This window comes from Acomys minous, assembly GCF_964271855.1.
Source record: "Acomys minous genome assembly, chromosome: 1".
In the NCBI taxonomy this organism is placed as follows: domain Eukaryota; kingdom Metazoa; phylum Chordata; class Mammalia; order Rodentia; family Muridae; genus Acomys; species Acomys minous.
Genome location: NC_140483.1, coordinates 177,986,100 through 178,012,160, shown reverse-complemented (window position 1 = coordinate 178,012,160; position 26,061 = coordinate 177,986,100). Strand labels below are relative to the sequence as shown.

At 42.9% G+C, this 26,061-nt stretch overlaps 1 protein-coding gene across 3 annotated transcripts in view; it reads right to left on the bottom strand.

The window, feature by feature from the left end:
* FOCAD (focadhesin) overlaps window positions 1-26,061 on the bottom strand; it is a 301,056-nt gene that overhangs the window by 35,055 nt on the left and 239,940 nt on the right. For all 3 annotated transcript variants that reach the window (XM_084773534.1, XM_084773535.1, XM_084773536.1), the window contains 10 exons: window positions 22,769-22,877; window positions 19,718-19,834; window positions 17,043-17,281; window positions 12,956-13,045; window positions 6,348-6,495; window positions 4,429-4,548; window positions 2,864-2,986; window positions 2,330-2,407; window positions 1,652-1,723; window positions 61-163 (listed from right to left, as the gene is read on the bottom strand). In XM_084773534.1, coding sequence (XP_084629660.1) covers window positions 61-163; window positions 1,652-1,723; window positions 2,330-2,407; window positions 2,864-2,986; window positions 4,429-4,548; window positions 6,348-6,495; window positions 12,956-13,045; window positions 17,043-17,281; window positions 19,718-19,834; window positions 22,769-22,877 — 1,199 coding nt within the window. The remainder of the gene's footprint in view (window positions 1-60; window positions 164-1,651; window positions 1,724-2,329; window positions 2,408-2,863; window positions 2,987-4,428; window positions 4,549-6,347; window positions 6,496-12,955; window positions 13,046-17,042; window positions 17,282-19,717; window positions 19,835-22,768; window positions 22,878-26,061) is intronic.

Below are 26,061 nucleotides of genomic sequence, written 5' to 3'. Positions count from 1 at the left end.
TGAGCACAGACCCCAAACCAGCCTTCGTCCAGCTCTGGTGTGTTAGAACGTTAATCCTACCAGAAGTTCTGCTCTGATTTGAAGATACAGCAGACAGATGAAGATGTCCTAGAAGCCATATTGCATTTGATTGAATTCCAATCACCCCTGAGACATTGATGACCTATTGATGAAAACATAGCACGTCAGTGACGGGGCAAGATCTGAGCTCTATTCAATAAAAGGCTACCACAATATCTCATTAACCTTGTAGGAATTAGAGACTCCATTGAGAACGAGAAGTTCTATAACAAGATGCTAACATCAGTTTTCTACACTAGACCTGAATCTTATAGATAACTGATGAGTATTTGCTTAATGAATGAATAAATGAATGAATGAATCAACCAAACAACCAACAATGGCATAAAGCACTAGCAGTATTTTCAAGTTTCACTGAGCAAGACTGGTATAAAAACTAGTAAAAGAAATCTCTGAGAGGGTCTGGGGATGTAGCTTAGTTGGTAGGGTAGTGCCTTGTGAACACAAAGCCATGGGTTCCGCTCCAGCACTGCAGACACCAAATGTGGCGGCTTGTGCCTGGGAGGCAGAAGCAAAGTGATCAGGAGTTGGGAGCCATCCTCACACACATAGCTTGAGGCCGGCCTGGAACACATAAGATCCCGTCTCAAGAGAAAAAAATTCAAGAAAGAGAGAGGACGGGAAAGCTACTTAAGAACAAAGTATCACTAAAAATGAAGAAACTTTTATCTTGTTCTTTTCTTTAAATAATTTCTATCATTGCTTATTACATAATTCATGATCATTTAAAAATAATAGTTTCCAATTCTCCCAATTTTCAACAACTTAAATTTCAGTAGAATTCTTTTTCTAAGCACATTCTTATTCATTTATGTAAAATATTATTTCTCTGCCCAGAAATTCATGCTTTTACAATACTTATTACTAAAACTTCTTTATGTGCTACGTATTGTAATTAGCCACGTTTTATAAGAATGAAAACAAGTATGCTAAGTGGGAAAACATAAGCTAGAAAGCACCAGGTATAGTAAGAATACCAATCACAAAAGCCCAGCTTGGACATGATGCTTGGGAAGAGGCGCGGCCATTGCCGCAACAGTGGGAGACCCGGCTTTCAACCTGACTTTCAAAGTTTACTCCGTAAACATTGGTGATATTTTTTTTTTTAATTAAAATCTGGACAGATAAAAACTTTTAAAGCAGAAAAATAGGATTATACCTCAGCAAGAATAACTGACCATTATTTACTCACAACCTCGCATCCAAACTGCTGCCATTTGACTACTCTTCCCTGATATCTGCTCTGCCCTTTCCTTTGGCCTCCTTCGGTTTGTCCTTAGCCCCAAAGCTAGATAACCCTTGCAAGGCCAGGTTTAACTTTTTAAGGTGAATCAATAACAACTCAAGAAACAAAACAAAACAAAACAAAAAAGCCAGTATTCTTTTTTTCAGGAGCAGGGCATTATTTGTCAATGAACACAGACCCATTTACTACACTGAAACACCCCATGGACTCAGCAGGAAAGTGAGACTTTCCCATTTGCTGCGTGGGCCTCACTAACCAAGCAGTAGGAGAAAGACAGAGCGGAGGTGTGTGTCCCGGCCAGGGGCTGGCCAGTCCTCTTCTCACCTCAGTTAAGGTCCGTATGACTTCATTAAGTCTTGCTTGACAGTGGGCGTTCTGGATGGCTTCTGACTTCAGCTGAAATAACGAGCAGAAATGCCACAAGGCGTGAGCATTCATTCATCTGGGATGGGATGACTCGTCAGCGGTCAGGGTATTTCAAGCCCGTAAGTGGTGGCGCGATTCTCCCAGGCGGGGCCTGGGGTTTAGGTATACTAATTTGTCACCACCTGGTCACAGTGGCACACAGCCATCCCTCAGTTGTACTGTATGACAAAGGCATGCAATTCAGAACTGTGATAAACTGACACGCACTAAGGCCCACTAGGATGCTGCTTCAGAAGAAAACATAACACAGAGACTTAAAGTTGAACATTACAGGTGTGAACGGTAATTCCTTGTGAATGATAACGTTGAAATTGCGTACGCTTCAGTCACCTTCTTGGGCAGGGAAGTCTATGGAAAGTCCCTACCTTAAGAAGTTTAATTACTACAGACCAAAGACAAGGAACAAATCTCTTCAGAAGGAACTCTCAGCCAAGAGGACTTTTTCACAGAACAAGGGACTGAAGGCCGCAGGGTAACTATTACTGTGAGCACAAACTCCTCTGCCCCTGGGTCATTAAGATAATGCCACTTGGCTGCTGCTACAGCTACTAACTCATTCAGAGTTCCTGGCTGTACCTGCATGACGTCCACATCCGAGCCAACCAGTGCCACCAGGCCATGAAGGGCTGCAAGACAGAGCATGGTGGGGGCACCCTGCAAACCAAGAATCAAACCAGTCAAAAGCAAGATACCCCTTGGGATTGAAATGTATGTAAATGGCTGTTGCACAGCCAAGTCAACGGCTAAGGCTGTAACAAGTGCATGGGATCAAAACAACTAGCAATTGATAATTTGCCACCAAAATAACAACAGACTAAAACAAAGTAGCATAGTAAGGCTCTTATGTCACAGGTGGTTTCTCATCATTTCTATTTTCCCAGAAAACATAACATTGTTTTAAAAGTTAAAGCACTATTAACTAGCCAGCTTTAAAAAAATAAAACAAACTGCACTACGTATAGGAATTAAAGTATACATGCCTCTTTCACTTGAAATTATCTGATTATTTATTATTAAGGCTTATATCTTAGCAGTTCCTATAAAGAACCCAATAAGTCCATTCTTTTCCTTTATAATAAACTTAATAGCATACAGGAGATGACATTTTACCTCTGTCAGGACAACTCTAATCCATTTAGGGAGGAGCCTGTTGCCCAGGTCTTCAGCTTTTCCATGTCCACACACAGACAAACCATGAACCAGGTTTCCCAATGCCAGCGCAAAGCCTGAAGTCTGGTACAAATTAAAAGAGGGGTGAGGAGAAGCAAGCCATAGATTAGGGCTCATATAGGACATAGATCATGTACAGAGCAAAGCGAGCATTTCTGGGGTTCCTATGCCTGAGTTTGATGTGGGCTTGAGAAACGGAGGCTGGCTGTAAGGAGTTCTGCTGCCGTGGTAGTTACCCTAGGAGACTGCTTCTGACCTGTCAGCTGATAGCTCAGTCCATCCAAACCCCAGGACAGAGCATAAAAGACGGAGGTCACCACTCAAGGTCAAAATTACCTCCTAAGCAAGAAAACAGGCAGCGCACGAACACTTCTGACATTGTTATTGCAAAGCATATTCTGAACACATGATCACAGGCAGACAGGCTCACAGAACAGAGATGATGCCACCATAAGTTAAGATCAGTGGCTTGTGCACTAACTCACAAAGGCCAGCACTAAGACCTGGAGAAACCCTTCTGGAGAGTCAGACTAGGAGAATTCCATGGCATGTGCAATTACAATTCTTGTTCATTGTCTTAAGCACAGACAGCAGTTCACTGGCATCAGGTACACCCACAGTTATGCCACCGTCTTCAGAACTATCTTCATCTTGCAAAGTAAAAACTCTGCTGTTAACCCTTCCCACCCCTAACCCAGGGCCAACCTCCAATCTACTTCCTGTCACTGTAATTTGACTCAAAGGAAAAACTTTCACACAAGCACAACTGGGTAGCATTTCCTTGTGATTAGCTCATCTCACTTAGCATTATATACTTAAGATTTATCCAGATCACAGCGTAGTCAGAGCTTCCTTTTTAAGACTGAATATTACATAAGAGCAATCATTATAAGTATGATTTTTAAGAATTTAAACTTTCCTGTACATATTCAGTTATGAATAGAGATTATTTGTCTTGCGTTTCCCAAAGTTTGACTTAACCAATGCCCTATAAACATAAAATTTTGTCACTAATCATAACTTATCTGCTACAATTTTAGATCCCTTCCCCTCAACACTTTCTTGCTTTTACTGCATTCCATTCTAGCCACCCAGTTTAAGATTTTGTGAATACAAAGAAACAATTTGAGAAAGAGAAAAGTTAAAAGTACTACAAAGCTGGGCATGGTGATGCACACCTTCAGTTCCAGTACCGGAAAGGCAGACGCAAGCAGACATCTACAAGCTTAAAGCTGGCCTAGTGTGCATTGAGTTCGACTTCAGCCAGAGCTTGACCCTGTCCCAACATGTAAAACCAATCAATATGCCCACAGATCCTGAGACATAAAACATGAGAGAGCTATCCAGTGGACAGTGGCTGCTGGCTACCGTGGTGAGAACAAAGAGCTCTCGGACTTCCTTCAGTTCCAGACACAGGAGTCCGTCCCAGACTAAGGAAATCAAAAGGCAGCATGCAAACCAACACGAAACTCAAGGAAAGGAATCAACCGGGCACATGTTCCAACCTGCTGGTTGTTCTCCACCAATATCTGAAGCTTGTTCATAACGTCTTCAGCCTCGGCAGCCTCAATGATGCCAGCACTGAACGCTGATGTACACACACAGCCAAGTGTGTAGGCAAGGACCTGAGAAGGAAAGTGCGGAAAAACAATTTGCTCACAGACAAAATCAAAGACCGTGGCTCAGCTGCGATAGCTTATTGGTCCAACTTCTCCCGTGAAGAACTGAAACCAGTGGTTCTCAACCTGGGGGTCAACACCCCTTTGGCAAACCTCTGTCTGCAATAATATTTATATTAAGATTCATAACAGTAGCAAAGTTACAGTTATGAAGTAACAGCAAAAACAATTTTATGGTTGGGGTCACCACACGTGACACTATGTGTCATAGGATTAGGAAGGTTGAGAACACCGTTCTAAACCAAAGCTGCCTCACAGCGCCATGCCACCACACCGCACACCTCAACAGCACAAGAGCACAGATTTTTACCAGTTACAAAGTGCCATGCGCTCCACCCCAGCCTCACGGGAGAGGACGCTAAAGATGTAAAACATGGCTGTGTTTCCAGTCCTGAGGAGGGACTGACTGAGAGCCTCAGTGTACAGGGATGCAGGCGTGGGAGTTAGATGAACTGTGTGAACTAGGTTTTTTGGTTTTTGTTTGTTTGTTGTTGCAGACATCGTTGTATGGCTGCGAACACTGAATAAGTACATGAATGAGTACAAGAACAAGCAAAATTAAAAAAAAAAAAAGATTGATAATGGGAGAAGAGATAACGCTCGAGAGTGCTCCAAACTGACCATCTACAGGCTCTGTAAGTTTGAGAAAGTCCATTTCTGCAAACCAAAGCATACGGCACCCTCCCTGCTACCTCCCATTTTCACCATCAAGCTGCTTCAATTAAGAAGAAAGTTTGACTCCCAGCGCTGGCGAGCAGCTTGCAAGGAAGCAGCCAAATATAAAACACGTGAGGAGGAGTAAAACTACCGACTGGTGGACTTGCTAATCAAATCACCACAGCAGACAAAAACATCTGTTAAAATAACCTTGTCTTTTGTTGATTAATCAAATAATTCTTTCTTCTTTGACATAAAAATACATATATATATACATATAATGTATGTGTTTAAATCATGTTCCACACTACTTTAAAATAATCGAAATGCAGTGCATACCTAGAACAAAACTTCAACCCTCTGTGCCACAAAGAAATTCCCCCAATTCAACAAGTGCCATTACTGAAAGCAGAGGGGCTGAGCGGGGAAACAGAGCAGCCATTATGTCCCCTTCAATAGCTTGTGGGCAGACTGCAAGAAAACAGAATCCACTCTAATGAGGAGACTCTGCAGCCCCCTCCCCGGCCACAAGGTCATCCCTGGCCTTCCAGAAGGCGGGAGTAGGCAGCTCAACTTTACCTGGACACAACAGAGATGACGTGACACATAGCTAAAGCAGCCCAGCTCAAATGTGGGTCACACATGCCAGCAGTGTCACACCAACTCTACTTATGCATATTTTCCTGCTACACCAAGGGAAACACTTTCTCACCAAATGTGGTAAACGGAATTTCCTCAATAATTTTCATACTGGTGGGCCCTTACTTGTGGTCTCTTAAGCTCGTCTCTGGCTTGGTTTTAAAGTTACAGTCACTTGAGAACAATTCTGAAAAACCTCAATTTAAGCCCAGAGGCTGCAGTTCCTCTTGGGAAGTGCTGCCTGGGTGTTTGTATTCTCTAATGGCTCTCATCTCATATGCCACATTTAAGTGGAAGTACAACTTGGCGGCCTTGTGATATTATCTAGGTGGCTTGCCACGCTGCGTCTCTCCTTGCTGCAGCGTGGCTGCGGGTCTCAGGGGGCAGGCCACCATACTGTGAAGCGAAGGAAGACAGCAGAGCAAGGTGACCCAGCCCCCACCTCCTACCTCCTGAAATGTCCTGCTCTGGCCCCCGCTGTCATCCAGATAGGTGGACAGCTTCCGCAGAGATGCTGCCACGTGAACTCGGGACTCCGTGCGGCTGCTGTGGCTCATGAGGGACAGCGCAAGTCCAGCTCCCAATACACAGCCGGTGCTTGGATGCCAAAAGAGACAGTGTCAGAGTCACACACAACATGGCTGTCCCACACTCACAACAGAGCTCGCGGTGCTCTGAAGCTGAAGAGAGTGGCAGGGCTCTACTCCCGCCTGGTGTGAAGTGCACTGGGACTCCTGACCTCTCTTCTCAAAACAAATACTAGGGCTGGGGCTGGGGCTCCTTAGTAAAGCACCTAACTGGATGATGCCTGAGGCTCTAGATTCAATCCACAGCACAGGCTCGAGACTAGACACCCCAGCACATCATCCCCGACCACCAAACATCAGAAATTCACAGTCCATGACAGGGCTGTGCGCCCAGTGCCAGGAACAAAGAAAACACGAATCTTGACTTAAATTCTGGTGAGATACAGCTCTATTTCTGCCCCCACGGAAATGCCATGATCCTCCCCCTTCTGCCTGTGCTTGCTGTACTGTGGTTCTTCTGCATGAGGAGAGACGGGTTAAATTCCGAGGTGGGCGCTGGGCAGCCCTGGCTAAGGATGGGAGCAGTTAAGGCGAGGCGCAGTGGTGCTTAGCACTTCGTGTTTCCCAGTCAACTCCAACAAGTGGAATCCCTTATAGAAACCGTGTATTCATCTGTGCACAATAACATTAATCCTCCTTTCCCCTCTGATCTCTCAGAGTACCACTGGGTCAGGAGAGAAAATGGACAAATGACAGGCTTGTCAAAAGTTACCCCTTGTGACAATTCAATTGGAATCTGAAGCTTTGTGTCCCAATCCCCTGAAAGGACACATACCATTTAAAGAAAAGAATTGTTCCCAAGAAAATTCAAGTTAGTACGATACACAGTGCATCCGTGGCTATTTTTCCCCCCCCTTTTTAAAGTTTTTCTCATTTCTTTTTCTTTTCTCATTGCTTTTTAACTAGAGGTAATGCCAAGCACTTCAGGAATCATACTGGTGCTGGTTTGGCCCCCCTCACATCATGACAGACACAGCTGAAGCAGGCATTCCAGGGTTTTTCTCCAACATCCGTAAGGAAAGTAACTGTTCTCTTGAATGACATATGCCTTTGGCTGGCATCAAGAACACTCGAGTAGCATGCCCCGAACAATGCGGTGTAAGCAGCTCCCACACCTGACAGTAGAGACCAGAGTGGACACATGGGGTTCTCGACGTGCTCAAGAGCTTACAGGAAACTTTTGGGAAAGCACACCCAGAGAGAAGGACTAGAGCCCCCCCACCCCCCGCCTGCAGTCCACCTGCTGTGTCCACGGTCCCTCTCACGCCCTGCACGATGTCATGGCGACACACAGGAGGGGGCAACTTACTGTCTTTCTAGTTTCTGTTGCATAACAAACAGCAGGAGGGAGCTCTGGGTGGCAATGCCAACCCACCAGCATCCCTCAGTTAAGCAGGATGGCTGTTACAGCTCAGAAACCTCCCAAGTTCAACCGCTAAGCCGACACCTAGTGCCCCGGCACCCTGGCACTGCCTGCTTTGAGACCTATCCCATTTCTGAAGAAAGGCTACTTTTCATTAGTATAAAGTTTTTGTTTTAATTAAGATTCTACAGGGATGGTTTTTGTCTTTCTTTCTTTCTTTCTCTCTTTCTTTTCGGCTATCTTTCCATATTGGCACATGTAGAAGAGACAGAATCAGACAAAGGTATAACTAGACACAATCTGATTCATATTTTGACAAATTCAACTATAGTTCTCAGTCTGACTATGTAATTGCTACTTTATCCTTCAGATTTCAAACGGTTCTTCCTTGGGACACATCACATGCCCAGCAGAGAACGTCTCTGAAACTCTCACAAAGCCCCCGGTAGTAAGCTATGCTCTACCATTTTAATGATAAATTATGGAGAAATTTTATTTGAGGAATTACTTCTTCTCTAACCTCATAGTACTGTGACAGTGGACTCTTTTTTATTTTCCCTCACCACAATATCTTCAGCCCCTGGCATTCAAGTTGATGCCAACAAGCACTAATGCAGAATTCACTGAATGCTAAAGAACTGGCCCAGCAAGTGTTATGAGTGCCGGGTAGACGCAGTAACTAAGGACGACAGAAAGAGGTGTGGGGACATACATGCTCATGCTCACACACACAGGAACAAGTCCTGATGCCCATGTTTAGTTGGAAGCAAAACTGAAGTGATTGTGTCAGAGCCAACCAGGAAAACTCAATTTCTATTTCTTGCCAAACTAAGTAAAGACAGACACATATTGTATTTGTGTTGACAGATTATTTCTTCCTAAATATCAAATGAAAACTGGGGTTTATCATTCTCAATGAACAAGCGAGTTTGTAGACCCTGCTTTTCAAAGTGTCCTGGACTGAAGTTCTCCTGCAGCACCACAGGGAATATGGACGTAAAGGCTCAAAACGGACATGTGCCTTTCTAGGCCTGAGTTCTAAGGCGCAGTTACAACTCTAGACAGGGCTGCAGTGGTAGCTGACTGTTAGATCATATGAAGAAACGATATAACTCTGCGTGTGCATGTGCTAATATAAAACATTTAATTAGATCTGTAATAAGTCAGATACCCTTGGCACACATCTTGAATTTCAGCCTTTCTCTTTTTATCCAAATAATCCATTAACTTTTAAGTGGTTTTGTTGGGGTACACTGTGTGTAGGTGTGTCACTGTATAGTCAGTTGTTAATTGCTGAGCCCACAGAGAGCTTAGTGCTACCGGGATATTGTTGTTTCTATGGCCATTCACCAGGCTTAAATTTTATAAATATTCATCCTTCCTCACTTGCCGATTAAGGTAATAAAGAGCTTATGGCCAATACCTGGTCAGGAAGTGGACAGAGGGCAGAACTTGACGGGGGTTGGGGGGTTGCTAGGAGGAAAAAGCAAAGGCCCAGACTCGCCAGTGGACACAGAGGTAGACCAGAGCGGAGCAGAAGGGTAGTGCTGGCCGTGGGATGTGACCTAGTGCTAGAATTAGTCGTAGCTGAGCTAGATAGCTGGCTAGAGACTGCCCTAGCAAAAAGGCCTAGGCTTTAAAATATTAAAAAGCCCCAATGTCATTATTTACATTGCTGGAGAGTCTGAAAGCCCCCACAATAGGTTTCTTTTTGTCTTTTCACCCAATTTTTAGTATGCACCTAGAAAATATTCCTGAAGCTTTATTTATTTTCATTTAAAATCTTCCACATTTTAATGTCCCAAGTCTTAAAGACTACCCAAAATGATTAATTCACCATTTCCACCTAGTGAACCCACTCTGTGGTGCCAGATCTACACCACAAATAACTTGGGCAGAGTTAATTTTCATATAATCTGTCTACTGAAAACAAAAAGGAGGTAAAGGTTAGTGCCCCCAACAGCTAAAATTAAAATAAGTGATAACATCAGATATTCAATAGAGATTTTGGAATTGCTAGCATAGGAATTCTAAAGCTGCTAAAGACAACTTAAACTCCACGGTTCTACATTGGGGCTGAGAGATGGCTCAGTGCGTCAGAGTAAGTGCTGGGAAAACAAGAGGATCTAGTCCCCAGCATGCATGTATGTGTCGGGCATGGTCAAGTGCACTCATAACTTCAGCATGAGGAAGTGGAAGACAGTTGCATCCTAGGAAATTAGTAACAAGCTATCTCATCCAAAACAGTAGGCTTCAAGGGCAGCGAGAGGCCCTATCCTAAAACAGATGATGGAGAACCCTGGGTACGCATCGACTGCACGCACGCGCACACAACTCTGCATACTGTTATGTCATTACTTATTTGACTGCCTTATCACAGTATATTAAAATATCACCAGCAAAAAAAAGAACACAAAGTCATATCCAATTCTGATGTTTGTGTTGCCATATCCATTGAGATATTACAACACTTTTTAAGCTAATCAGGGATGAGTCTTGAATTCCCTAGCTTCTTGTTAGCAAACCTACAGAATAAGAACAAGCCATTTAATAATTAGTTCTAATAACAGTTAACATTTGTGTAGCTCTTTGCCCTTTACAAAGCGCAATTTAAATGTTACATTGTATTTGTAACAGCTCAATAGTAATTAACCGAAGCTCAGGTCTTCTGATGGATAACAGGACCACAGCTAGGGCAGTCAGCACTGCAATGGCAAAAAGGTGACCACTAGGTGGCAGCAAAACGTTAGCGATAGGACCAGATTCCCTCAGGCCAGGTGTTCCTCTCTGCAGGGACTTACCCATTAAATCAGGGAAGTGTGGTGGATTGACTCTGGAAGAATTCCATCATTTGAGGTGGCACACTCCCAGACCATCTTTTAACCACGTCTCAATGATGCTTTAACTATCTCACTGGATGGAGGTTTGTCCTTTGCACAGAGGAATACTTTATGCTATACCCCAGACACTCAGGCCTGGACCAAGTCAGAAAATCAAAAATAACTTTTTTTTTTTTAATTAGCAGGGAACCTTTACATGTCAATAATGATAATAATAATAATACACCACCATACTACCAAGTGTCAATTTTGTTTTGTTTTGTTTTTCCCATTGAACTGTGTTCTCCACACTGTACTACACAGCACAAAGAAAAACAGTTTTGCATTCTGACACCCTAGCCCATTTCTTAATTCTGCAACTTAATGAAACATGTGACCTTGAACTAGTGTCATCTCAGGACTCGCTTTCTTTAGCTATACAACAAAGTGATGAAGAGCCCTGCCTGGAGCTCTCTCTTGGTTGTGATTAGGCCTTAAGTGCAAGTGTGAAAACCCAACCACACGGGACAGGTGCCAGAGGACCTAAGACACAGAAAGAGCTTCATCCAGGACTGACACCCAGGAAGCCCCAGAGTAAGGAAATGCTGAGCTCCACTAATGGTAAGAGTGGGGCGGTTTGGGCGGGAGAGAGGAAGGCGGCTCAGAAGCGTGGCCCTGTGGCCTGGGCTCTGACAGACGAGCGCCTCTCTACCTGATGAGATGGTGTTTCGCGTGCCCCTGCCCAGGCCCACTCTTAAATGCTGCTCTTTCCTCTGAAGGTCAGAATCAAGAAAGAGTAAAAGGAGGAGGAACTGAGAACCTTCTCAATCACAAAATAAAATTTAAGGTCAGATACACTTAGACCCGTGACATTTAAGCGTGAACACCTATACCATGGAGATCTAGTCACACCGGTCTGCCACACGTTAAAATGTCCCTGGAAATGAATAGAGACAGCATGTGAGGTGTTCTCTAGTAGGTGGCTAAGACCTGGCAGTGTTTGAACTGTAAGCTTTTCAACATCACTCTGTCATCTAGAGCCTTGGCTCCAGTGCGAGAGTGGGCAGGAAGAAAGGAAAGATGCAGTGTGGCCTTCCTACCTGTCGGCTACTAAGACAACAATAGCGATGCGTACATTAGACTCCAAATCACAACCATTTGCTCTCAGCAATAACTCATGTCTTTATTCCTCTCATTAGTCATTTTCTATATTCATAAGACACAGCAGTGCCACTAAACTCCCTTCCCATTTTGCACCATAGAGGTGTCACGCAATCCCTGAGGATTTCTTGGGGTTTCTATTCAGCCTTCCCCTGCATATAGACATGATCTCCTCACTGCCACCTACTACAGGGACCAACTGTGCTTGTGATAAACACCCTCCATAAGCTTCCTTTGTGTGGCTACTTACTTCACTACTTTATGTAGTCTCTGTGAGTCTGAGCCTAACAAGCTAGAGAGTACAGACACATAACAGAAAAGGGTAAGCTGCTACTTCTAATCTTTTGTGTTTTCTAGAAACAACAGACCCCAGACGAGTCACACCTGAGATTCCAAAACACAAAAATCGAAAAAAGTGCAAACTTTTGTTGACAATAGTCCACAAAAGCTAGTAAAACCATATTATTCACCCATACAAGCCACAGAAATTAGACTAGAGGTTAGATGTAAAACAGCTTGTTCAAATTTTACATTATTTTCTTTTACGATAATTTTAATTTTTGTTATCTTTCAATATTAGAATGAAACCATAAATTTTAAGATATTTGGTTTTAAAGAAAAAAATCTTTTAAAAGCATGAGGTCCAAATGAGAGTTGGTGGAAGACCTATTACTGTTAAACAAACTGAGAGCCCCTGATATAATAAATGGTCATTTCCATTTGATTACTCAGCCAACGGTTTTACAGGGAAATTCAAATCATCAGAAGCTCTCTTTGCCCACTCATATTCAAATAATTTCAGCTTATCTTGAAAAAGGGTTAAGTGAGGCATCCTTGTCACCAGATCCATGCCTCATGTGACAAGTACAAAGCAAGACTACAGTCCTGGTAACAGGAGGATTACGCTATAAAATGGCTCTCACTGCTCTGTATTTAGGCGAACTGTCTGCTAATGACATGGTCTAGAACAAAGAGGTTTTCAGGGCAAGATTCCTTACAATTAATACTGAACACTCTCTGCAAAGGAGCTCAAGGTCAGATCCTGCAAATTCTTCACTATAGCATCCGAGGCTTGCTGCAAGTAGCAAGCAAACCCTAAGCACTGCCTAGGAATGGAGCCAACATACTTGTATTCAAGACTGGGGTCGAAACAGCAGTTTTCCAGAGCGTCCAAGGATTTCATCAGAAGAAGGTTCATCTGCTGGCCGGACATGTCACTAGGTAAAGAGACAGGGACAACGCATTACTAGCAATCACTCAACTGTTCAGGGTTCACAGCATACCTGGGAAGTGTGCAGCTCAGTGCTAGAGTGTGTTCCCAGCAGGCACAAGACCTAGGATTTCATCCCCGGTACTACAAAACACAGTGAGTTCGGGTGCAGAGAGATGGCTTGCCAGGGAAGGGTGCTTTTCTCACACATTCATTGAGCCTGACGACCTGAGTTTGATCCCCAGAACTGACATAATGGAAGGAGACAAATTATCCTCCGATCTCCACATGCGCACCACAGCATGCTGCCCACACACATGTACACACAAATAAGTACATTAATAAAAAAGTCAAAGTGTTTTAAAAAATTCTTTTTCTGTCAATGTCTACTGAGAATTTGAAAGTTTAGCATTCCTTTATACATTAAAAAAAAAAAGAAGTAACAATACTGGCGACTCAGATATGCTCATTTTGTATACAGGGGAACTGTGAAAAATTATGCAGTAATAAGGCTTTGAATAATGTAACCAATTACAAACAATAAAGATCCTAAAGCTCCCTTTATTTTTCTCTTTGTATTTTTGTATTTTGTATTTTTCTCTTTGTAAATCATTGAAGTACAAAATTCAAATATTTCTAAGAATGTCGAGGTGATACTTTTGAAGCAAACTGAATAAAATTATTAATATAGCTATTTTTCACCCCAAATCTCCGTCTTAGGAGGGACGCAGCTTGTGATTTCGTGTCTCAGTTGTATGGGTTGTCAGTCAGCCTCATTCCTTTAACTGTATCGTCTTTGAGGGGGAATTCTCCAGCCCTACATTTTTCTGCTTCTATATAACAACTGGTTCTGATAATTGTCTGAGTGAGAATTAAGACTTGATGGGAAAAGAAAACTTAGCTAGGGGCTCTCTGGCTCTGTCAGTCAAAGCCATGGGCTTTCTCACTCACATTTTATTACACAGGGCCCATAAAGCTCAGCTCCATATCTTCATCCTCAGCCATGCTGGATGCAATGCAGCCCACGAATACCAAGCAGCCAGAGAGCACTTTAAGTAACTGCTTCCAACCCCAGGCTGCAGCGGTGCTTGTAAATGTGGATTACAGTGTAGCATGAGAGATGCTTGGGTGGGCTGACAGACAGACAGACAGACAGACAGACAGACAGACACACACACACACACACACACACACACACACACACACACACACATACACAATGGGGTTTATGGGGCCATTAAATGAGTAAGTTGCTTTAGAGTTATTCTTAGTAATAAAGTATAAATACTCTCATACTGAGATCACACTTACATCCTCTAGAGGTTATGACAGCGGTAAGAGGCTTGGTATAATGAACCTTCCTGAATAATCCTAGATAGGAATTCAAGCTCAGGAAAATCATGAGCCAAACTGACGGAGATGAGCCTTTCAGGAGGGAGGACCTACTCTGAGAACGATGTACTACTGATGTCTGGTCTCTAACGGGTGCTTCACATTCCTACCCGATTCAAGCCAGAAGCTCTTACCAAACAGCTTTATTTTACATTATTTTTATTTTATCTTATTTGTCAGTATTTTGTCGGCATGTCTGTCTATGCACAGTGTGTGTGCCTGGTGCCCAAAGAAGCCAGAAAAGGGCATCGGATCCTCTAGGACTGGGCTTCAGATGCTGGGTAATCAAACTCCAGCCCACTGGAAGAGCGGCCGTGATCTTAACTATTGAGTTACCTCTGCAACCCCTATGTTTAATTATATTTTTAAGAATCATTTTATTTTTAATTTTCTATCTGTGCACGGTGCCTGTGTAGGAGTGTGTGCACATGAGTGTAGGTTCCCTGCGATGTGGGGAGCATGAGAGGTCCGGGAGCTAGAGTTACAGGTGTCTGTGAGCTAACCAACAAGGTACTAGATACCAAACTTGAGTTGTTTAGAAAAGCAGCAAGCACTGGTAGCTACTGAGAAATCTCTCCAGCCCCTAAGCTGTACTGTAGAAAAACAACAACAAAAAGAAAAGTCTGAAAAGGCATGGTAATTACCAAGCAAAACACCTCCTGGTAGAAAATAGTAAATATTTTTGGTGTCTCTGCTCTAAAAGAAATAGGCCAGTAGGAACCAGGGACCGTTACATGTTGGGGACTACACCATCAAGACCCAGGGCCCAAGACAAGAAGAATGCTGTTAGGAAAAGTTACTATCTGCAGGTACTCAGGGCCAGGTATAATGGTGCACACCTTTAATCCCATAATTCAGGAGGCAGATCTCTGATCTTAAGGCCAGCCTGGTCTACACAAGACACCCAGGGTTACATAGACACACTGTGACTTAAAAAACAAAACAATCAAACAAATCCACCAGTATTCTGAGTGACTTAGCTGTGGAAGACTTCCTGGTGTCCTTGCTCAGGAATCTCTGTAGGTGCAAATTCAAGTAAGAGAGACAGAGGTGGAAGGCAACCTGGGACTGAGGGGCAAGTGTGGATCATCATGGCATTTCCCAGGCAGCATGATTAAATTAACCCCCAATGCAAACCCTGAGCATTATAAAGCCAGTGTAGCACCTTACCCCCAGGTAATGAACAAATGAGCCACAGCCAGGATGGGACGAAGTGAGCTGACTAGAACTGAACTGCCAGGGCTCATTTTTAGACGTAAAAACATGCTGCTTGAAAACATACCGCAAGAGAGCCCGAACACAGATGGCGAGGGGCGCGCATTTGAGGCATAGCAGCAAAAGGGAAAATCACTTTGAAGCCTTAAGCTTTTACAAAACACTTTCTGTTTTATCAGACACACGAGGAATGGAAGAGTCGATTCCCAAGCAAACGCTGGTTCTTTGTTCACGTCTAGCGCTGGGCCTCTATGAATATTCTGGGCATGTCTCGTTTTCATTTGCAGACACTGTGCCAGTCATTCCACTTGTCTGACAGATGTTTCCAGAAGCTAAAGATGTCCTCTTGAAATACAGCATTCCCAAGAGCAATATAAATCTCCCCCCAAACACAATAGTGTTTGTTTAAGGTAAGTACATTATAAATACAAACTGACTAGTTTCGAGCATTTTAGATGCTGTGTAATACCATCCAGTTGTTCATCCACTGTTTGCTTTTGGATCACTAATTGCTATCAAACCAGGAAGTATAAAGACATCTAACGTCAGAGCTAGATGTTTCTCCCTATTTCCTACTTCTAGTGCAGAAAGATGGGGCTGAAGTTGATGCCACTACCACTAACTATTCACAGTAACCAAGTACTCATGCTAGACTACGCTACGAGCAACCTGGATGCATCCAATTATAAGGCTTAATGTAACACACAGGGGAAGAACCCAAGCATGAACAAAACTAAAACAGATTAATTGATGGGTAGGAAAACTCGCCCGTTTAGTGCAATTTTCTACCTGGGTCTTTCATATTCCACTTACTCCATTCACCAATGATGCCAGCAGCCTAAAAATGAGCAATCAAACTGAATAAAGCATCCAGTATAAAATGCACAGATTAGGACTCTTTAAAGATTATTAAAATGTAGCTAGGGCACGGGACAAAAGCAGTTTTAAAGCTGGGTACATGTCTTTCTCAGGTGACTCAGTGACTCCCAGCACCCCTTCGCTACAGGGGGCTCCCCCAGTTGTTTCCTCCCAATGTATGGAGATGTCAATAAAAAAAAATCAACAATGAAGGCAGGGAGAAGTTTTCCTTTACTTACAGCACTCTAAGACTTCTGTTCATGCCTATTAACCATAAATACGCACTTAGGCCTTCTATCTCAGCCTGAGATGGTTTTCAAGTAACCGGATACCTGAGTAATTACCATAAAGCATAGCAATATGCACATGATGGTATTTTAGGCAGCTGGATGCACCATATAAGAGAATAAACAATCAACTCAGCCATCTCAAGAAGTTTAGCAAGCACACACTGCTCAGATGCAGTGTTTAGGTACCTGCATGTGCTCCATCACCTAAACCACGAAGAGGAAACACCGCAATGCTTCAATCAACTGTACCTGAGTTTCTCTTCACACAAGCGAGAGAGGAACATCCCCAAAGCAAGGCCCATGTGGATTTGCACGGCTTGAGATTCGTCAGCACTTGGTTTCCCAGGTAACCTGGCAGTCAGTATGCTCAGGATTTCCTCAACCTTCTCTTTGCAAGAGATAATGAAAACTGGCACGAGGAGAGACAAGGCCGTGGCGGCAGCAGAGCGTGCAATAGCACTTGCGGTGTTCTCACCAGAATAGGACTTCTGGAATATGGCAAAGAAAGAAAACAGAGGTTAGCCTTTTGCTTAAAACATGCAGGACGCACACCCATCACATGAGTGCTACAGCAATACAGGCTTCTCCTACACCTGCCCTACAGACAAAAAGGATTATCTAAATGTGTTTATTACACACCCTGCTTTCAGTCAAGGAGCCATCGACTACCGAGTAATCAGTAACGTCCTCTTAAGTTTCAAAGATGGAATTCTAAGTGCCTGTGTTTAGAGGTTGTGCACACTGTCACTATACACACTCAAACACTTTCAATGTTTTTAAAAGCCCACATGCATATAATAGGAAAGCTAAAAGTAAAGCTGCCTGAACTTAGAAAAGCACATTACAACTGTCCAGAAAGCTAGGACTTACCCCGAAAAGGACAGGGGAGACAAGACTTTAACATTTACTACAGAGGAACAGGTGGAAGTTTAGCACAGGATCTATTGGCACATCTCCCAAATTTTTTGGTGGCAACACAATCCAATAGACGGATCGTTTTCTACAGGGGGTTAATTCCTTTTAATTAAGAGGGAAGTTGAAATCCTAAAAGCTTCTGGTTACAAAGCAATGACCAGCTATTCAGAAGGAGCCAGAGGGCTCTACATGTGCCGTCTGATATGTAACTATGGGAAGAGAAATGAATCCCATAATAAGATGTCAGGGCAGCGGAACATGAATGGCATCTGCAAGAGCCCCATGCCAGCGCGCTCCAGCACACATGCTAGCCACTTATAAACGTGTCACAAGTCAAGAGGAAAGGCTCTTTATCACCCTCACCATTGTCCATCTCAGGTTTTCAGACATGCCATAAAGGCGGACTTGTCCCTGGCAGTCAAAGCATGCCACCATGTGTTTTAATTCTATGTCTATTTGCTCCCTAAGCCCTAGTACTTTATAAAACTCAGGCATGTAGGACATTATACTGGAAGCTAATATCATGTTTCCAAATGATGTTACTCAGAAGGACTCAGCTACTAGGACACAGGAAATAAAGGAAGTGACTTGAAATAGGTCTTTAAAATGAATAACAATGTAAAAGAATAAAAAAAGTAAAAGGCAATTCTGAACTGGCCATTAAAGAGGCTGTCTTATTGCTTCGTAAGAACTAAGCACAATGACTAGGAGATCTCACACAGTGTCTTGTTCCAGGGAACGTCTGACTCACACAGTGACTGTGCAAGCTTCAAAACAAGTTGTGCAAACCAGCACCAAGAGATTCCTTCTCTGTACAAAATCTAACTTCCAATTTAATTCTGCATTATCTATTTTTTTTTTTTTTTGTCTGCAATTGTAGTTAAAATCCAGCATTGGACCCTAAGCCCCAGATCAATACATACCTTGTCCTCACAGGGGAAGGGCAAGATGAACAGAGTATTTACAGAGAAGCCCATCAGCAATGGATTTGGGGCTAAATCCATTATCTTAGCAACAGTTCAAGATCTGTGCTACATTTTTCTTAAACAACTGAACTCCTCGGGCATTCAGCTGACCGTCCCGTGACCTCTGTAATTCCCTAAGCAACAGACACTGATAGGACAAAACCAAAACCGTTCCACACTATTGCAGGAGTAAAGCAGTCCCACAACCTCAACAGGAGCACGAGACAAGATGCGCAGGTCACGTTGCTCAGTCCTCAGGAGCCATGAAGACAGAGAGATGTGGGTGGCAGTTATTTTTCACATGGCCAACAAGACTACTTGGTATTTACAGAGAATTTTTCTGTTTTCAAAACACAACATCTTTACACAATTTAAATAAGTTTACCTTCACAATCTTTGGTAAGTCAGAAAAGCATGGCGAAGGATTTCTACTTTTATTTCACAAGTAAGGAAGACAAGAATGATGATGGTAAACTGCCAGTCAATAGTCACCAGACCAAGGGGTGGCATGAGGCCTCCAGTTATTGCAGAGGATGCTTTTGTTCTTTTCATTTTATGAATAAGGACAAAAAAAAACAAATATATTTACAGAAATCCTACAACCATAGCCCTTGATCCTGACTACATATCAGGAGGAGAAAAAAAAAAACCACCACACCTCAATAGCTTTCATACTGTTGGTACTTGGGACACATCCTAAATCAATTAAATCAAACATGGGCCTACACACAAGTCTTTCTTCTCACCACACACACACACACACACACACACACACACATACACACACACACACACACACCACACACACACATACACACACACACACATACACACACACACATACACACACACACGCGCACACACACATACATACACACACACACACATACACACACACACACACACACACACACACACACACACACACACGTCTAACCTATAGCCAGGGCCAGAAATTACTGCACATGTCATAGTTCTCATGAGAACATGGATGTCAGGAGAGTCGACCCTTGGTGATGCTGGTCATTTATTTCTTGCACTTACATGGTAAAAACATGAGAAGAGTTGTCCTCGGGGGTGGTAGTGGCTGTCCACAATGACCAGCAGAGTATCAAGCACCATGGAAACCCACTCTTTCACTGGTAGGAAATTAGGTTGAACCTGTAGATGATGAACAACATGAAATGATAGGTGAAAAAAACAGACAAATCTAAACCTTATGTTGACATCTAGAGTACAGCCATCTTTTTGTTAAATAGTGAAACGCTATCATCAACAGTAAACTTTATCTGTTTGTACTACAGGAAGTGAACAGAGTTGACAAATGTATGTCCTTACCTGTTCTCCAACAAGAGCACAAGGACATTTTATTCAAAACTTATCAGAAGTGGGAAGACAGAGGCTACAGCAGGATATACTCTGCTTTCCTCTGCCCAGTGAACTGTGATGTAAGTAAAATACACAAGGGAGAAGTACAAAAGAGAAATTTAAAATTTCCCAACTTTGTGACTTACCATTTCACAGAGTAGCCAATGAGCCTGCAACCGTTTGACCAACACCTCTAGCATTTCTGGTTACTATTACATTTGGCTGCCCATCATCTATCATGACCACATTCACCTAACTAACGAACAAATGACTTTAAAAATTCCATCCACTAAAGAGAAAGCTTGGTTATAAAAGTCACCCATAGCCATGGGGGTCAAAAACATACATCTTAAGATCTTTTGTTACTGGTCACAAATGTTCAACTTTAATCAAATAATGAGATCTAGACTTTGTATTAAGAAATGGCCATAGGAAAGGTCAATAAAAATAATAGCAAAGCCCCATTCTTATCCTGGGTGGCTTCTAAGTTTGATAAGATTAGAAGTAGGAGATAAAGAATATGAGAATCTAGAACTTCAACTCTGAGTTATATCCCCAGTGATTATGGGGCAAATTAACTTCACAACTTCATTTCACCATATTTACCCCCTCCCAAGAAAAGGGATCCTATAAAATGCATGAACTTATGAACTTAACAGATACAGATCTAGTTAGTATGTAGCCTCTGTGCAAGTATTCCATGGCTCTTTCAATGAAATGAAACACTTCCTTATCTTTCTCATTATCAAAACAAAACTCTGGGTTCAAAGTTAAATAGTTGAATGTTAACAAATTGTACTTTTACCACTCATGTAATGACCTGTGCCTCATTCCCTCTCTACCTGTAATGTGTATCTGTAGCTCCTGCCTCACAGTAGGGTCTTCTGCCTAATGGTGACAGAGTCACTAGATATGATTTTCCAGGTTATTTGTGTCTCCAACATCAAATCAGGCAAGGCACAGAGTAATAGTGAAAGAATACAGATTTACTAATAAGTGAGAAGAGCAGAAGAACTGCAGCAGGACTAAGCAAAGAGCTGACTACAGAGGCTCCGGTGCACTCAGGGGGTGTGAGTTTCGGCAGAGGGAGGGAGTGGATGCTAACTCTGTTGATACAACGTTGGAAGACCTGCACTACGCTAACACAAGGGGTTTTGCTCCTGACTCTTCACTTCAAGGATAGACGCCCTCACTGACCTTGGTCCAGCAGTGGTTTGAACAGGCCATGCTTATCTTTCCTTCTACCAGGATGTGTCTCACCAAAATTACCCACGGGAGAGAAGGCACTAGGTGGCGCCCTACAGGAAGAGGTAGACACATACTCCCACCCCCGAGGGTAGTTGCCTTGATTCACTGGGCTGTTCCTAAACTCACCTACTTCAACAACACCCTTTGGATAAGTCTCCCTTCTGCATTATTATTTGGAGATTAATTACATGCTCAGATGAGGCTGTGTTGTTGGGCATAGGACCCCGTGAATCTAAATTGTAAATGGTGGATACAAGGCCAAAAATGACCCAAGTGGAGATGGCCCACTGAGACACTTCAGTAGCACTTGTGTCAGAGGCTACATTTCTCTTGGCTAAACCCAGCCTTTAGCTTTGTCTTCAACTCCAAGGCTTTCCAAATTTCATGCATTTTCTGTTCTTCTTCTTTTAATGGGTGGGAATTATATTTCTTTACATCCAGAAAAGGTCCATGAAAGAAGAGTACAGAGCAAGGCACGGTGGGAACAGCTATAATCCCAGAGCCTATGAAAATGACAGGATAGTCAGTTGGAGGCTAGCATGGGCCACATAGTGAGAACCTATCTCAGAATCCACACAAACCAAATGAAGACAAAACAGCACAAATGGCTCATGAAAAACTTCTCTAAGACAGAGATGGTGATATTAATGATGCTTAGTGTTACTGAGAGCTTAGCATTTACCTGCTGTCATGAGACTGTGTGTGTATGTCTTTGTGTGTGTATCTGTGTGTATGTCTGTGTGTGTGTGTGTGTGTGTGTGCGCACACGCATGCACATATTCATTCACATTTTACAGTAGTATTATCTGGGAAGAGCTGTCATTCCATCTAATAGATGAGAAAACAGGTTCTGAATGTGGAGATCACTACACATAGGCTGTTTTGTTTTGTTTTGTTTTAACTACTTGAGCCACATCATATCTAGATAATGATAACTAACAGATAATAAAACTTAAAACAAGAACAAATCTACGCCTTTTTATTTTGACAGATATGAGTTATTTGAAAAAGTACATTGGAAATGAATATTGGCGAGCCTGCCACATGTTTAATTAAGAAATAAATGCCTTGCAAAAATGAATAGGCACTTTATCATTGACATCTACAATTAAAATGCAAAGTACAATTTTTTCAGTGTGTAAACAGAGCTTATTTATCATTTTTTGACAGCATTGTTCACGTCCTGTAAGCCTGGTTAACCTTCTAAGATTGGTTACCAGTGATGTAAGCACAATAAGACAGCTCCTGTTTCATAAAATTGGTACCTTCAAATGGAAATGACCAGTTAACTACAGTGGAGGAAGCAGAACAGAAAAAGAGCACTTCAGTAGACAGTGGGGCTCACAGGAGGCCTCATCCAATAGCAGGCTCTGATGATGCAGTCACAGAACTTAGCCTCGAAAACCCAGGCCCAGGCCACCTAACTCAGGACTAAAGAGGTGAAACCAAAGCCCTCATGCCTAAGTCCTCCCAACTCACCTCCAGGACTCCATCAGAATCTGATGACAGGCTGGCTTCATGCTTCGACACCACAACAGCAAGGCTGCTTAAGGCCAACAGGGCATTGCCCTTGACCACCGGACTCTCCCTATGGTAAAACAACAACAACAACAACAACAACAACAACAACAACAACAACAATTCCAAGAGAGGACTTAGAAGACAAGAGAGAAGCATTACCATGAGAGAGCAGACAGGGTGGATAAGCACCTGCATTCCAGCACAAAGCTAGTTAAAATAAGAAAGGTTCAGGTATGAAGGGCAGGAAAGATAGCACAGTGGTTAGAGCACTTGTTGTTGCACAAGACCTGGGTCCAGTGCCCAGCACCCATAGGGTAGCTGTGGAATTCTGAATGAAAATGGCCCCCATAGATTCATAGGGTGGCATTATTGGAGGTGTGGCCGTGTTGAAGGACTTGTGTCATGAGTTCCCATATGTAGGGATGTGGGAGGCGGGGCTAGAGGGCAGGGTAGGGCAGTGGGCAGCTTTGAGGTTTCAGAAGTTCAAGCCAGGCCCAGTGTCACTCTCTCTCCCTGCTGCCTCCCTGCATAACCAGATGTAGAGCTTTCAGCTACCTCTCTGACACCATGTCTGCCTGTGTGCCACCATGGTTGCCACCATGAGAATATTGGACTAAGCCTCAGACCCTGTAAGCCAGCCTCAACTAAATGTTTTCCTTTATAAGAGTTTCCGTGGTCACGGTGTCTCTTCACAGCAATAGAAACCCTAACTAGGGCTGGAGAGATGGCTCAGGGGTTAAGAGCACTGTCTGTTCTTCCAAAGGTCCTGAGTTCAATTCTCAGCTCACAACCATCTATAATGAGATCTGGTACCCTCTTCTGGTATGCAGGAACACATGAGGGCAGAATACTGTATAAATAATAAGTAAATAAATCTTTTTAAAAAATTAAAAAGCCATTCCTTAAAAAGAAAAGAAAAGAAAAGAAAAGAAAAGAAAAGAAAAGAAGCCCTAACCAAGACAGTATCTTTCAACCATCAGTAACTCCACTCTCAAGAATCTAACACTCTTTGAAACTCCATGGGCACCAGGCACACACATGGCATACATACATACGCAGATAAAACAACTGTACATATAAAATAACAATATATTAGCGCAGTGTGGTGGTGCACACCTTTAGTCCCAGCACTCAGGAGGCAGAAGTAGGTGGATCGCTATGAGTTCAAGGTCATCATGATCTACATAGTGAGTTCCAGGACAGGCAAGGAAACTTGGTGATCCCTGTCCAGAAAATAGGCAAAACAAAATAAAGTAGAGATAAATCCAGCTGGGGCAGTGGCACACATCTTTAATCCCAGTACTCAGGGAGGCAGAGGCAAGTGGATCGCTGTGAGTTCAAGGCCAGCCTAGTCTACAAAGAAAGTCCAGAACAGGCAAGGCTACACACAGAAACCCTGTCTTGAAGGGGGGGGGGGGGGGAAAGGCACACAGACAGATAAATCCTTTACAAAGTGCCATTAACTTCTCTGCTGATACTTGACTGATTTTCAGCTCTCCCCATCATGGACATTATCATCTTGTGCAACTTAGAAACCCAAGCTTGTATATCTAAGTTTCCTTCCTCTACATCTTATTCCATCCTCTGACATAGCATTTTTCAAGCTCTATTCTTCAATGTCATTTTCAGCTGATTTAAATGTATTGATTTATCTCCAAAACAGAACTAAACGCTATGTGAAAAGGCCCTGAAGAATGCAAAGGCCTCTTCTGAAACAGCAATGTGTGGGACCAGCTCCCCCTACGCCAGGTCACAAGAGTCCTTTACTCCCACATAACATACGGCAGCTTTTGGCATCATGGCTCCCCGCCCCCGATCCCGTTATACCATAGCTAGCAGTCTTAGAGTGACATTGTAATATGACTTGGTTGATGCAGATAAGACAGGAAGGGGGATAAAGAACTGCTTTTAGATGCCTTGCATTGAGTGTTGTCCTTTATTTAAGTCAAATGATAGTTTTCTAATACTAACAATAGAAACTATTTTTTACCTCGTAATTTGGCATCATCAGCATTACCTAATTTTTATATATTCTTAGCATGTAAAAATGCACACTTGGTGCTATTCCATATTCCCAGGAAGAACGGTCTGAATGGAGTAATGACGAGCAGAGCTCCCCCACATGAAGATGCTATTCTGGGACTTATAACTGCATCCCAATAATGTCCCACAGAAAACGTCCTCAAAGTCCGAGAATGAGACCTGAGCCTGAATTCACTGTGTGCAGTCGCTGTGTGCAGTAGTGTTAGAACAGACACAGAGGACGAGAATGACTTCACACTAGCTCCTCGTGCAAGCCTAGGACTCCCTCCAGAGCAGTCAGCACACAGCCGGACATGTGCTCTTGTGTGCTCACCTGTATTATACAGGAATGGGATCTAGGACACACCGCTGTCATGTCTGCTCTTTCACCTAGTCACCCATCCCTTTCCTGCCTCCCCCCCTCCCCTGTGAGTGGTCCAGCTCAGTGAAGCGCTGCCCAGCAACCTGCTCCTTTTGTTCTCTGCTCTTCAGTCCAGTCTCCTGTGAGGTTTGCTGTAAGTCAGGAAGACACCAGCATGCATACTGAGGACTGCGATGGAAAAAATTACAAGGGCTCCTTGAGGTCTAAACAAATGGCTCCCTGAGGTTGTGGGTTACAAAGCACATTTTTTAAAGCTAATAATAAAATACCATGAAGCAAGCTATGACTTGGGCCATTAAAAAAAATCATTTAACAGAAGCAAAAATCTTTTGCTTTTAATACAGGTTGAATAACAATATTGAAAGTTTTTTCATATTTTTGAGTGTTTTGACTTTTTAGGTTAAGGTTATGCTATTATTCCTACATCTGAAATCTTTCTGATACCCAAGCATTTTGCATAAGGAATGCTCAGTCAATACCATTTCTTTCCGTTATGAATATCCTGAGGCTTTTCCTGATAAAAATATGTAATTCCTAAGGATGGATTGAGAAAGAGGAGCAAGAGGACGAAGAGAAAGAAAACAGGTGGAGGAGGAGGAGAAGGAAGGAGTTGTTTTAAATTCTCAGTAATCTGAAAATTAAATCCTCAGTCTTCGTGACATACAGAAAACAGTTAAATGGCTACCCAAAAGCGCCTGTCAGTTCTAACAAGCGTCTTATAGAAGATGACATAAGGAGTATCTTCATAACACAGAAGTTACAAAGGAAACTTTAGTCTATTTCTTTTTAAAGATTCATTTTAATTTGTGTGTGTGTGTGTGTATGTGTGTATGTGTGTGTGTGTGTG